Source organism: Salarias fasciatus, chromosome 16 (genome assembly GCF_902148845.1).
Source record: "Salarias fasciatus chromosome 16, fSalaFa1.1, whole genome shotgun sequence".
NCBI classification, from domain to species: Eukaryota; Metazoa; Chordata; class Actinopteri; order Blenniiformes; family Blenniidae; genus Salarias; species Salarias fasciatus.
This window is the reverse complement of record NC_043760.1, coordinates 14943215-14958422: the sequence shown is the minus strand read 5'-3', so window position 1 is coordinate 14958422 and position 15208 is coordinate 14943215. Positions and strand designations below refer to the sequence as shown.

The 15208-nt window shown below is 41.4% G+C and overlaps 1 protein-coding gene across 1 annotated transcript in view; it reads right to left on the bottom strand.

The window, feature by feature from the left end:
- The window catches only part of ube2f (ubiquitin-conjugating enzyme E2F (putative)), a 43368-nt gene extending 37410 nt beyond the window's left edge, over positions 1 to 5958 (bottom strand). The window contains exons 1-2 of the mRNA XM_030112561.1: positions 5742 to 5958; positions 1971 to 2162 (exon numbers count right to left, since the gene is read on the bottom strand). Coding sequence (XP_029968421.1) covers positions 1971 to 2085 — 115 coding nt within the window. The 5' untranslated portion in view covers positions 2086 to 2162; positions 5742 to 5958. The remainder of the gene's footprint in view (positions 1 to 1970; positions 2163 to 5741) is intronic.
- Positions 5959 to 15208: the final 9250 nt, after the last annotated feature.

Below are 15208 nucleotides of genomic sequence, written 5' to 3'. Positions count from 1 at the left end.
TTTTCCCCCCTGCCCTGTCTGGAGAGTTTCTCTGTGTTGCTGTTGGGTTTGCTGAGAATTCTCTGTTATCATTTGGATAAGTTTTCTTTAGAGATGTGTAGAGTCTCATGACTGGAGATGCTCAGGATCATTCCAGGGATTTATTTTCATCCTCTGGTCCACACGGAGGTCAGTGTAAGGGGTCGGCTACTTAACAGCTCCCTAAGAGGTGGCTGCAAGTTACTGGACTACCAAAATAAAACCTGATTTTTCTTATTAACCTGGGTAAAGTTTTTTCTAATGCCGTGCTGTCTACACTGAATGAATGAGGATATGGCTCTCCTACAGTCTAAAGACACACTTTCCACAGAACACTGAATTCATGAAAAGTTGTTCAGAAACTGAAAATGACCTTTATTATCACCATAATTCTCCGTTCAGACTTCCATGATGAGTTTTTCTTTTAACTAAAAAGTAATTATAAGATCTCATTAGAGAGCTGGTTTCTTTTTCCTGAAGCTACTCTGAGCTGAATCTTAATCAAACATCAGCGTGTGAACATCAGTATCAAGCCTGGCATCTTTCAATTAGATGAAATGAGTCGCTGATCTACACTTAATTTGGCTTTTAGTCCGATGAAGATGACGATTACAGGAGGAAGAGTTGAATCCGGTCAAATAAACGTGTGTCCACGGGAACCATGCTGGGGAACCATCTTTCCAGCATAAATAAGATTTTGGTGCAAAAATGGAAGTAACACAAAGAATACTTGCAAACTGCATTCAAATTTACCAGATAAGAGTCTTTTTTGCCTATAAATCCCAACAACTCAGGCACACAACTAAAAAATTACTGCTTCATTTGAGAAGTTTGTGTGCTATATAAGAGTTGAGGTTTCCAGTTTAAAAGTCCCTGATTTAGATAGTAATTCATATATATGTGTATTCAGAGTTCCACGTGTCTCAAACAGTAAATACAAAAAGGAGAGAAAAGAGGAAACGTGAGGAGTGACACACTGCTGTTGTCGTCTCTCCCGTTTACAGTGGGACTGTAGGAGCCAGTCGGCTGGTCCTGTTAGCCTGAGGAAACGCTTCACAAGTACGACACGACTGAAAATGAGATCCAAGCAACACCCGACATCTCCACTGCAGCAGTGCAGCAGTGACAAGAGACTGGAGAACCAGCGCCACAGCTCAAACGGATCACACACACACACACACACACGATACAGCGCCCACTTCGTGCCTCTCCTCACACAAATGCTAATTATTGGACAATAATCAGGGTTCCTGAGGGAGTCTTTCAGTGCAGATGTCAAATAGAAGGTGGTGGTTGTTTTCTTTCACATGTTGAATTGTGTTTTAGACAAACTGAGAGGGGACAAAGCCCATTTTGTCCCACGAGGGCGCAGACCACACTGCTAGCTCCTATACTGATGTGAAAGACCTGTTTGCTGTCTGATTTAAAAAAAAAAAAAGAAACATTTATGGCTTTGTTGGACCCCGCCGGTTCCTGCTGCCATTATTAAACACATGGAGCGTCTCCAAGGCAACAGTGACGGCTAATGATACTGTTAATTATTCCTCATTGGTGGTTTCAGAGGCAACGCGTGTCACAAAGTAGCTATTTTCACAAGCAAAGATAAAAACCCACAATTAACCGAGACCAGTGTTATATCACCTGACATTACTTTTCTTTTTTTTTTTTTTTTTTAACTTGGAGAAAATCATTACAGTCTGATGTGTCAGAATTCTGCTTTAGTATGTTTCAGTCTTTCAGTCACGGTCACCTTATAGCAGAACATCTACTGCAGCAGCCATAATTCAATCAAAAGGTGTCGATATATGTAGAGAAAAAAATGAAACAAGCAGTCAGACTGGTCTCACTGTGTGAACGTAGTGTATAGAGGAAGAGGGAGGAACTATTTCTCTTTCCAGTCACAAAAAGAGTGTTTGAACGCATAATGGCTGAAGCAAACAGAAGGCGGTTACCTTTGGTAAGGAGGCGGTCTCTGATGGAGACCCTGTGGGTGGAGTCTGAGGCTCCGGAGGCACGGCCCGTCTTCCCTCCGTCATCCTTCTTCAGCTTGCTGGCCAGTGTAAGCATGGCTGCGCCGCTGTGATATGCCTCAGTCCGCTCCACACCGAGCTGTGCTGCGCTGCGCTGCACCGCTGCTCAAACTCCTGTTGAACACACACACGCGCACACACACACACACGCACACGCACGTTGCTCAGTGTCATCATCATGTGGCACAAGAATAAACACGAAGAGGAAAAACGATATCTTAATTCCGTCTTCAGCCACTGCTTTGTCCAGGTGAAGGTGCTGAAGCCGATCCCTGTTCAGGTTCGTCACAGGGCAAACTCACTGATTCATGCTCTCCAGCCACCGAACAGGCATGGTGCAGCCCACCCAGGGGGACACAATGGGGGGAAAAAGAGATACAAACATAACACGAAAAAAAGCCCTGAAGCCCAAATGAACTGGAAAACGATCTGACTCTGAGCCAAGAGTGCAAAGCCCTTCGCCACAGTGCAGCTGCAGAGGGAGATACAGTGGAACAACAAGCACCGAAACAGACTTTTAAATCAGTGGAGGAAAAAAAAAAATCTATATTTTTCCTATTAGTTATTCAAGCTGACTTTCTTCTATAGGAGTTAAAGATTGTACACAAAGTGAGACGGTAGAAAATCAGCAGTATGTATGAACTGCTGAATGACTGGTTCTGCCCCCCCTGCAGTGCTGGACCTGGTAATCACCATCCAACATAAGGAGCTCTCAGTACGTTGGATAAAGTGTTACAGAAGATGAATGGATCTCTTTAGACCTTTTCAAATCAAGTGTTACCACATGAGTCATCATGGGGAGGGGGGGGGGGGGGATCCCCTGGCGTATTCAGCATTACCATAGCAAAACTTTAATGGCACACATAAATAAGAGAGGGTAGTCTAACAGAGAATTAATGATCATCAAGCCTGCTCTTAATTAACCTTCCGAAGCAATAAACTGAGGACTGTGCCACAGTTCAATAACAGTGAAATGATAAAGAGCTTGATATGTGTCCTCTGCAGTAAAAGGTCCTGCTGTAGAGACAACACACTGCTGCTCAACAAGCTACAAATTACCTGCAGTTAGCTTAACATAAGAGCAGCGAATGATGATAGAAACTGACTGGAAAGATGAAATGCAAACACCTGCCTGCAGGAATAATAATCCAAGGTGCTCTGAATATTTGCACCAAGTCATTTCCAGCAGATGAAATGAGTCCTTCAACATTCTCCAGCAAACCTTCCCATTATGTGCTTCTGCTTCAGAATCCATTATCTGTGGAATGACACTGTGAAAGTCACAGATGAAGGATTTCACTCTGCAAACAGATCTACTGCTGACAATGTAAGGCACCCAAAGACGATCCGAAGCTTTAGTAACACCTTCAAAACTACAGCAGATTTGCACATTCAGCGCAAAACTCAAACCACACAAAGAGAATACTGAACGTTTAAAACAATATATTCACATAACAAAGAAATTCCAAACTTTGATTTATAACGTGTGAATTTTTCATCTAGTCCTAAATGTTTTAATCGAGTCTGTTTACCATATAATCTGATAACTAAAAGTAAACAAATATTTTAAAATTACATCTACTTCAACAGCGTAGCTATTGAAACAGCCCGTCTGAAGAGGCTTGGTGAATCACCACATTCGATTTGGAGGACATGTTTGCGCCCGTAGTGACGTAAAATTCAACCTTCCTGTTATTTTCAAAACATCTGGCCTTGTCTCCTGAGCCATGATGATGCTTAAAGCCTTGGTGTTAACTTTAGCAGTGTCGACAAGTTCTCCCCTCTTCAACATTCGCTTATAAAATTGATTACTTCACAACACACCTGCAGACGTTCAAATAAATCATATTATCAGGTATACATCCACAAGGAACATCAGAGTATTGAGGAGAAACTTCATGTGTTAACTGTCATTACCTGATAATGCAAAATATATTGTGCTGTTTACATGAGTAATCTGACAACTCTAGAAATAGACACTGTAGATGGGCTCATTGGCCAACTATCTAGAGATACAGTATTTGCCAGGTGATTCCATGTGTAAACCTGGATCGATTTCAAAAGCTGCTGTTTCAAAATAAATCTCTTTCAGTGAAGCAGCACATTAGATTTTAGGTGTCTTCATTTCTTTAAAATCAAGTGTGATGTTTTGTCAGATTAAGAAGACAGAACAAAACTACTTGACTACAGAAGCAACCTTAAACACAGAACATCCTCATTAAAAAGTTTCCAAGAGTTTGCCAATCAAATCATTGTTAAATATCTGGATCAAGCAATTAGTATTGCCTGTTTCAAGGGTTTCATTTCAAGGCTCTATGAGTGGAACATAACACAAACAGTAACACTTCAAGTTGCATAAATGCACCATGCACATGATAAACCCCCCAAATGGTTAAAATCTGCAGAAGGATGCAATGCATGTTGAAGCAGAGCATTGTGATCTGCATTTGTTTTCCTCCTCAAAACAAACTGCACAAGGCCGCTCCAATCAGCAATTCTTTTCCTTTTCTGGCACAGCAGTCACTTTGACACAGTACTTACAACACAAGGCTTCAGTGAGTCAAACAACCCTCTGCCTTTACCAAATGTCATGTGTGACGAGGCTCTCGCTGTAGCACAGAATCGCAGACACTGAAGCAGTGTTTCAGCATTTCAGGGAGTGGTTATCTGACTGATCTGTCTGAGTATACGATGAGCTCATGCGAGCAGAAGCGGGAAGCAGTGAGTGGAGGTGTCAGTTATCAGGGGGAGGGGAGGGGGGGCATTTCAAACGTGTGTCACTGAGTCCACCTGCCTCTGCTGTCACTCAGCAGCCACAGACTATCTGGAGGTAAGCCTAGCAGCACTGGGGCCACAGTTATGGCCAGTGTACACATGTAAAAACTGGTTGTTTATCAAGTCACCCTGGTTCTAGCACAGTGTATAAGGCAAGGCAAGGGAGATTTCTTTATTAAGCACTTTTCAAACACAGTGCTTACAAGGAAATAACATATACACGGAAAGAGGGCCATTAAGAGAAGCATAAACAGGAGAATAAAGTAAAAAAAAAAAAAATTAAGTAACAAGTAATAAAACAAATGGAAAGCCTGAGCTGGTAATATTGTTTGATGGCTTGATTTAAAGGAAGTGGCTGTCAGCAGCCCTCAGGTGTTCAGGAAGTTTGTTCCACAGGTAAAGATTGGAGGAACTAAAAGCTGTTTCACCTCGTTTCTTCAGATTCGAGAAACACCAAGTAAACCTCTACCCGAGGACCTCAGAGGTCTGCAGGTTTCACATTCTACTGGTAAATCCGAGATGCATGTGCATAAGCCTTATGAGTTACTTTAGGTCATCAGCCAAATCAACCAAACACAATTAACATAAATCCTTCTAACTTCGAATAATACCCACAAACAAGCAAAAGGGAGGCTAAAATGACCACACGTCTTGCAAAACCGATTCATGATCGACGCAGCAACTTTTAGAAGTCACCGCCTGGACCCTGGGGCTGCTAATAATGCTAATCACTGCTAGCTGGACGCAACGTCTGGAGCTCCAGCCACTCTCGGTCCAGACGCTATGCCCAGAAAACATCTCTCCTTTCAATCCCGGCTGGCTGTTGGCAGAGTGTGTGATCCTCGGAGTGTGTGAGCCAGCTGGAGGCTGTTCGTGTGTGTGTATGTGTGTGTGTGCTGAGAAAGCGCCGCTCGTTACCTGCTGTCTCAGAGCTAGCAATCCGTGCTACACCATCATCGGCTGCCCCCTCCTCTGTTTATAAGGCGCTGTGTGAACCTGCAGCCAGAGACTGGAGCGACTTCCGGGTCTCGGTTCCCTTGGAAACCGGGAGTTTGAGGCTCGGAGCGGATAAAAGTTGTTTTGGTGAATCAGCTGTCAGAACTTCACTCCGGCGTTATCGGCAGCGGAAGAGCGAAAAATGCCGGTCCTTATTGTTGTCCGGGTAGACACTGCTGCAGATAAATAGTTCCGGTGAACATTACAGTGTCATTACATAAAAACAAGATAGTCACATTTTTTATTTTAAATACAGAAATATGCCTTCTTTACTACACAGACAAAATAAATCCTGCATCCAAAAAGAATGATTCTAAATCTAGCATTAAACTGTGTTTTTGTTGATTTTTTTTTTTTTTTTTTTTTTTTTTTTTTTGCTATACAGAGGTTGGACTTTTAATAGCATTTCATACTTAATCATAATTTTATACAGCATGCAACAATCTAAAAATTAAGAGGTTAATACAGTCTATTAAAATCACTCAATCCTCTATGCCACTATATCATGTGCAGGGTTGCAGGGTGCTGGAGCCAATCCCAGTTTAAGGGAGATGACAGGACAGGCCACCAGTCCAGCAAACACAGAGGCAAACACAGAGACAGACAACCACACACACTCACATTCACAATTAGGGGTAATTTAGAGTCACCAACAAACCCCATAAAGCCAGTATTTGAGCCCATTTGGCTGAAGGGGGGCTCTCTTCAGTACTGCTGCCTTGGAGACAAGTTATCAATAGATACAGTATATTTTAAAAACAAATTTAATTAGAACTATACACACATTCATTCATTCATTCATTCATTCATTCATTCATTATCTACCGCTTTCTCCCTTTCGGGGTCGCAGGTGGCTGGAGCCGATCCCAGCTGCTGTGGGCGAAGGCGGGGTACACCGTGAACAGGTCGCCAGTCTGTCGCAGGGCTGACATATATACAGACATACAACCATTCACACACACATTCATACCTAGAGGCGATTTAGTGTGACCAATTAACCTGACATGCATGTTTTTGAACCGTGGGAGGAAGCCGGGGTACCCGGAGAGAACCCACGCACACACAGGGAGAACATGCAAACTCCACACAGAAAGGCCTGAGCCCCGGCCAGTATTTGAACCCAGAACTTTCTTGCTGTGAGGCACGAGCACTAACCACTATACACACTAAAAAATTAAAAGATATGGGGGTTGTGAAGCTTTTGAAGTGTGAAGTGGCAGAGCATCTTAAAATTAGTTGAATTTTATAAAAAAAAACCTGATTTTACACCTTGAGGTGCTGTAAATAGAATACCGTATATGCAATCGATGCACCTAAAAAAGTGACAATAATGATAACAACAATAATGCATTGGTTTTTTAACCCTTTTCTGGACACTCAAAGTTGCTTTACATTATTCAATCATTTCATACTTGATGGTGGCTCCGTATGTAGCCACAGCTGCCCTGGGTAGACTGACGGAGGTGCCAAACCGTGCCATTGGCCCCTCCGACCGTTAACTCTCACACTGCATCCACCTGTAATATTGTAAGTTGTTCAGTTGTTTCAAAGCTCTTTGGGAGTCATTCTTTAGTTTCTCTTTGTTTTTTGAGCTCCCTTGACCTTTCAGTTCCTTTAATATAATCAGGAACATGCTTGCACAATGAAATAACACACTCTCTATTTGGCAGTAACTTCTGTATGTCTGAGTCACCTTTTTGAAGCAAACCCAATTTACTTCCCAAAATAATGAAGAAAAAAAAAATGAAACTATGATTCACTACGCCTTTATGAAGCCAAGAATATACTGAGAGCATCACTGTAAAGAAGGACATGCTTCTGACTGACCCGTCTGCTCAGATGAAGGTTTTAAACCGGATGAGGCCATTAATCTAGGAGCGAGTGACTAGTTTGCATTTCATCTACATCTGTTTAGACAGGTGGTGGCCATCAGGCTTTCTGGGATGCTCATGCACCCAAAAAAAAAAATTGCCCCTCTGACACTGCTGTGCTCGTGCACTCCACTCTACATGACGCACACTGCGCTTCACTTTAATATATTCAGTTAATGCCGACTGGGGACGAAATGTACATTTTGTATTTATTTGTCTGAGTGCTGTAACTGGTTGAACTGTGAAAAGTTTCCACCTTTTTCTTCAGTGACCTGAAGAGAATTGCTAGAGCTGAAAATATGAATGCATGAACTTCAAGACGAAATATTACCGTCACTCCTGGATGTTTCAGCTCAGGAACCATCACAGAGTAAAGCGTGTGTGTCAAATTGTCATGCTTTTCCTCCCAAGGGGTGTAATTAACTGACAAAAGATGCCCTCTTGGGGGATTTCAGATTCCTGCTGATCTTTTTATATAAGTCTTGGGAAAAAAAAGAAATAAATGTTTAATTAGCTCCATCATCTTTGACGACTGAAGCTCAGCAGCTGCTGTGTGTGTATCGCAGGTAAAAAAAAGAGAAGGATTGTCTCCAACTTCTGTGTTATGGAGAAACCGAGTTTCTGTCATCTTGAAGGTTATAAAGCATGTGTACACACTTTCATGTTCATCTCCGTTCTATGACTGGAAGAATGTTGCATTTTACAGGAGAAACACGATAACGCTCTATCTGCAACATGTAATGACTTGGAATACAACTACTTCTCCATTTTTCTATAGCTGACTTCTATATTTATTAATTTACAAAACTAATTCGGTATTATCATGTGAAATTAAACTATTCTGAAAAGTTGATTACAATCTTTTGAGATTATTCATATGTCTTCCGAGTGTAACACATAGAGGAACCTGCTGAAGCCACTCGATAAAACTTTGAAAAGACTGAAGTTGATATATGTATTGAGTGCAAAAGAGGAAGAGTGATGTAGATGAACTTGGCATCCATACCAGACCTGGGTGTTGTTGTCTGTTATTGAAATGTGCAAAGTAAATTAAAAAAAATGAAGAATCACTTGTTTTACACCATTTTGAAGCATTGTTAAAAAAAAAAAAACAACTAGTTTTAGTTAGTGTGATCTTATCAGTCTCCACTGTTTTGGCTGATTTGTTTTGTTAATGAAGTTATATATCACGACAGCAATGTAAATTATTGTATCTGTGGCCTATTATCTTCCAGTCTCATGGTTAGTGTGCTAATCTGGACCCATCAACGGATGAAAAACGGAACGATTATGAAGAGCACAAGCTCAAAAAACATATCTATAACAGCTAAATGACATGGTTGCTATAAAAAATTATCCAAGTATTGTACATGCATAACATTTTAGAGAACAAATTGAATAAAAAAATCCATATTTACACTGGAAAATGGATTCAAAGGACTAGTTTGAATGCCTTGCCTTCAGTAATTCTGTTCAGATTGCTGATGGATCACTGAGTTCAACAGACTCTTAAAACTCAAGATGTAGCTCAGTTCTGTCACCGAAGAGGGATCAAATCCACTGCCGGCTTCCCTGGAGACTGTGCATCTTTTTTTTTTTTTATTTTGCGAAGACAGTGACAAAGAAAGCAAATGCGGAATAAAAGTCTTTTTTTTTTTTGTGTTTGATCCGGAACACCGGTCAGGCTTAAGATGATGCTCTCTGACACACAGCAAAATCTGCTCAAGAAACACAGTGGTCTGTGCCTCCCAGCACATCCTGCTACGCCAGTCCTGCTTTATAAAGACAAGCACACGGCAGCAGCCTGTTCCTGACAACAAGACTGATAAGACTAGAACGTTCAGCCCATCACTCTCCCCACAGCCACCCTCTGAGGGACGTCTCTAATAAGCTTAGATCAGAGATTAAGGAGAGTGATGGGATGTTTTCCACCGCTTCAATCAGCACAGAGAAAATGCCCCCTGTTTTCAGTGGAGAAAGAAAAGGAAGATGTTAAGAACAGCAGTGTTTTCCTGTTAATACGTACTTATCGACGTAGAAAAACCTTAAAACAGAATAAAATGATTCAATAAATATCACAACACGAGATTAATTATTATAATTACGAGACACCTTATGGTATAAACAATTTTTAATGTAAGTGAACAGTGTGAAACCTTTTGTCATGTTGGCTTCAGTGGTTGTAGAAGTTTGAGAAAATCAGAAGAAATTATAGAAGAAAAAGAGTTTTTTGAGTAGTTATTGAAAAACTTGACAAGGAGAAGTTGTGTGTTTAAGTATATGAAAATGATGTGCATTATCGGTGTGTGCTACACATTAGCTGAACACTGAGTAGCCTACTCATCAAATTCAGACAAAGTTATTGAAAGGGAGATGCTCTGGATTAAAACAGGTCTGAAAAGAAATGGATTCATAAAGTAGCAACAAAACAACTTAAATACAAGTCTAACCTGCACAAAAGATTTATTTATTTTTTTAAATAGTACCTGTTTTTACCTTCCCTTGTTTTATTTTGTAGTAACCTGTTTGTCTCCGTCTCATCTCAGCTGTCCTTCCTGTCTGCCCTCCTTGATGGTCTGACTGTGTGATGTGTTTCACTTGTGTTTGCTCTCTCCCCAGTGTATTTAAACCCTGTTAACCGTGTGTCTGTGCCAGATTGTATCAGTACTTTTAGTCTGGACGTCTCGCGCTCTTTCTGAAACTCCTTGTGTTCTTGGGCTAAGAAGCAGCTGAATTGATTAACAGTAGTTTCAGCTGATGCTAAAGATAAAATTCTACTCTGTGATCTCTGCAACTCTCCAACTGTTTTCGTGCACAACAAAAGCAATAAACAAGCCCGCAAAGGCCCAGTTCAAGAGACAATGTTGTTAAGTGAATATGGAAAATTTTCATTGCAACTCTACTTTTTGAAAACTGAAAATTGCTTTTCGAAAAGTTTTGAAAATGCTCAGACTCTGTGTCCATGTAGACAGCAAAAACACTGTTACTGCACGTGCACATCACGGCTGTAGTAAACAGGTCATCTGCACATGCACGAGTAGATGGACAATAACAGATGACTATAATTTTAACTTGTATCAATGTGTTTTTACAGCATTTCCATTAGCCAGTCCTGCAGTGCTGGTCACCATAAGTGTATATTCGAGTCACTGGTGTTGGTCGGTTCAGATCAGACTGTGACTGCAGCTGCTCTGACAGCGGCTCTGACCGCTGGCTCAGTCTTAATCATGCAGAAACAAAGTTCTCCTCCACCCGGGGCTTTGCTCTCTGTTGCCGGCTCGGATGACCCTGGCGTGCGCTCGGTGTCTGCTCAGTTTAAAGAAAAAAGTTTTACACAAGAAGATGACGCATGTTCAAGTCATATAACCCTCTTTTCCCCTTTGCAGGCTGAGCAGTTCCCTTTCTTAGCTGTTTGGACGATCAGCAACGAAGAGTTCAATATTTAAACAACAAAAAAGTGGCAGAGGTCTATTTCAAAACATGTATTTCTAATGGGAAATAAGTTTGATGAATAATTCCAAAATGTTCTCGGTTCTTTCAGTTCAGGGCAATAAATCGAAATTGCAGGTTTATTAGAATTACAAGTATAACACTGGTTCTTTTCACCAATAATTCCACCTGAGCATGCACAGGGGACAGAGGAAGGATAAACTCTCTTATAACAGGAAAGAACCTGCAGAACGACGCCATGGTCAAAGTCACTCGTTCCTTTCTTACAGCTTGACTGAACTTCCTCTTATTTAAATTTCTTAGAGTTCATCAGGTGAAGCGGATTGTCATGACGTGAAACTTAAACTCCACTATGAACTTCAATCACCTTCCTCGCCTGTCTCTGCAGCGATCCCTTCACACACGGCTCTGATGCCATCGTTTACGCCACGCTCTGCTGCACGCTCACATTTCAGGCATCAGCTGGTTCACAGTGGGGCGGCAGAGACGCTCCTGCTCAGCGCAGTTCTATGTGGAGTGCGTACGTTCTGCATGGGTTTTCTCAAGCACAATGGCTTCCAAACACACATCCTCCACCTACAGTTGGTGTGTGTGTGTGTGCGCGCGTGTTTGTGCATTATCTCTGCACTGTGAAGGACGAGAGCAAACAGGCTGATTTTGTTTTATGCAGACTTTAAACTTTTACTGCTCGCCTGTCGCTATAAAAGGACCGTTACTGAATGATTGTGTGTGAAACAGCACAGCACCGATCCGATAAGTACGGCCCACAAAACATGGAAACATCTGTACAGCAGACCCTGCTCGTTCTGAAGTCAGTCCAACCCGCGTCACGGTGCGTCAGCGGAGGTAGAGTTCCTGTCAGGGTCACGCCACTCAAGTAAAAGAGTACAGCCTGTTTATAAGACAATGATTTCAAGTCAGACTGCTTGCTGCTGCACAAACACGCCACGGCAAGCAAATATTTCCTCAGTTTCACAGTTTCTGCAATTTCTGTTAAACACAGTTTTCGAAATGTTGGCATGTAAACATGAGAACTTTCTAAAATGGAAATACCTAAAATGTGCTTTCACATCCCCAATTTCAACTCCCCATCTGGAATAATAAAGTTTATGATAATGTAACTCATGCTGCTATGGTGTTCTGCTCTGGCGTGAATCTTTGTCAGCGGCCCACTGCAGTGAAGAGCCTGCAGGCACTGAAAACATGTCAAAAACAGATCAATAAAGATAAATCACTCGACGCTGAGCGCCTGCTGAGTTTAGTCGGCAGATGGACAGCTACGGATCCCCTCAATAATCTCTCACACAATAGTGCGGTGTTTGCAGGAGATCTGAATGGAACTTAGTGGGGATCGTTCTGAAGCAACAACACAAAAAAAAAAACATAAGACCCCGATCAGCCAGGTGCTGCCTCGCTCCGCTTTTCCGAGCTTTTTAAAGCAAGTCAAAGGTTCATTCGCCACATGTGGAAAGTATTCTTTGTGGCCTTTTGATCAAAATTCAAGCAGTTTATGTCTGATTGACAGTGATGGTGCGCGCTGGGTTTGGCTGTATTCGTATTGAAGAAAATGAGAATACTACACTACTAGAAGTCTCTGTGTATTAAAACTGGATATTTTCCACACACACGTGGTAGCTGATCTACTTACTGGATGCAAGAGGGATCAAGTCTCACAGACGTGCAAAATAAGACCCACTGCTGAATATTGAATATTAGATTAGATTTCACAAGCAACATGTGAAAACTGAAAGTGAAATCTGTTTTTCCAACTCTTGCACTACTCGGTGCCGATACAGCCAAAAATACCGACTCAGATCTCTCAGCCACAGCCCAGTAATGACCTCAAGTCAGTCAAATGCATTGATGGTTTGGTAATTCACTCATGAATGGACTTATGCAACACTGGGGCTTGAACCTCCAACCTCAGAGAAAGAAGAACTGAGCCACAGCCAAATGATGCAGCTCAGTATTTTTCACTCAGTGGACAGTCCAGTGTCCCACAATACCTGGTTTTTATTGATTAATTAATTTATTTAATGGCGCTGTTGGTTTAGCACAGACCTGCAAACAAGCAGCTTTATTTATAAAGCACAGTGGATCAAACTGCTGTACAGAAAGAATAAATGAGATGTAAATGTGCACAGCTTGCACATTTACAGAAAGTAGATAAAGGACACAGGGAATACAAATAAAACAAATGCAGTGAAAACAGGTATTGCAGAAAAGTGCTTTGGGTAAATTACTTTAAAAGAAACCTCATAATTGTCGAAAATTCCTCACTATTCAAAGCAATCTGATGAACTCTATTCCCTGAAAGTATTTGAAGCGTGTGACACAGATGAGATGAGTAACATGTGACCAGCAACGCACACATGGCATTGTGATACTTCACATTTCAAAAAACACCTGACAGGAAGACTCTCTGGTGATTGGAAAATCCTCTCTCTGATCTGTTTAAGGGTCACTGTACTTTGATTTTAATCAACTGCCTCCCTCTAGTGGACGTGGATACAGACTCTCCAAACACCAGCTCAGATATAGTTATTGTAAATCAACCACATGCAGGATCATGTAAAATATTACAGTGTTGAACTCGAACAGAAAAGATATTAATGGAAAAATGTGGGAATTAAGCACGCTTTAGACATAATTGTCAACTTTTACAGGAACAATTAATCAAAACATCATTAAGAAGGTATAGTACTCCTCCAAGAGTGCGAAAGTCAAAGTTAAAGAGTACTGCCGAATATAGTTACAGAGCTATTTCCAACTTGAACAAACGATTGTGTTCAACTCAATTTAAAGAACAATGAGCTTGATTAGGTTGCAGTAGTGTTCAGACTTCAATAGACTACTGATTCCCACAACACTGGCAAAGTACAAAAGAAAGAGCAAGTTATACACATGGCACTGTAACACAAAACTGTGCAAAAAATGTGCTTCATTGTTCACAAATTTGATAAAAACCCTCTTGTTTTGCAATAGAAAATTGGAGGGCCTGCAAAACACACAAGATAATTATTCTCCCAGATCACCACTGTGGAACAGCATTGGGATGATTACAATGTAAAAATGAGATAATCTAGTTGGAGGGGAAAGAGACACAGAGGGAGAAGAAGAACCGTTCGAAATATAAGAGACTCTGTTGGTGAAGGCAGGACACACCCTGAACATGTCTACAGTCCATCACAGGACAAACACAGACACACACCATCAAACACAATCACATTCACACCGAGGGGAAATTTCAGGTCACCAGTTTGCCTCACATGCATATTTTTGGACTGTGGACGGAAACCAGAGCACCCAGAGGAAACACACACACAGGAGGAGGTGGTGTGGCAGGTTCCCCTTCTGGGTCTGGGTGGGGCTCTGGCCTGTGGGGCCCGGGACCTGTGGGTCCTGTCTGGTCTCAACTTGATGACTTGCATTGTGATCCTTCACCTTCTCCTGCAGACTCCTCCGGCACTGTAAATTCTAACAAGTTAAGTTTACTCAAACAAATACAGGAAGCTGATTACTTTGGGAAGTTTAAGTAAAAGAACGTAACTGTGTCAAGTAGAGTGAAATTATCATATCTGAGTGAGCTTCTTCTTTTAAAGTTGTGAGCACTGAAAGCGTCTCAGTAATGTTAACTTCCAACCAAGTTTTTTGAACTAAAATTCCTTGAGTCAAATTAACATATTCCACCAAACAAATTCTCACACAGTCTGGGGATCAAACCCACAACCTTCTGGCTGTAAGGTGAGAGCGCCAACTGCTCAGCCACCATGCTGCTGATGACACTTGGACTTCAAACACTGTGTGAGCAGTACTTAATACTAAATAAAATGCACTTCATGTACCTTAGTTCAGCTTATTTAAAAATAATAACTTCCAAAAATAGCTTTATGAAAACCATTATTTATTATTTATTGTTTTTTGTGTCCGTATTTGCAAACAGCAGCAACAGTCATCAGAGGTCAACTTTGTCTGAAACGTTACAGATTGAAGCATGGTGGCTTTTCAAGAACCTCCCCAACACCATGTCTTCATCGGGAGTCCGTACTTTCAAATTACAAACAAAAG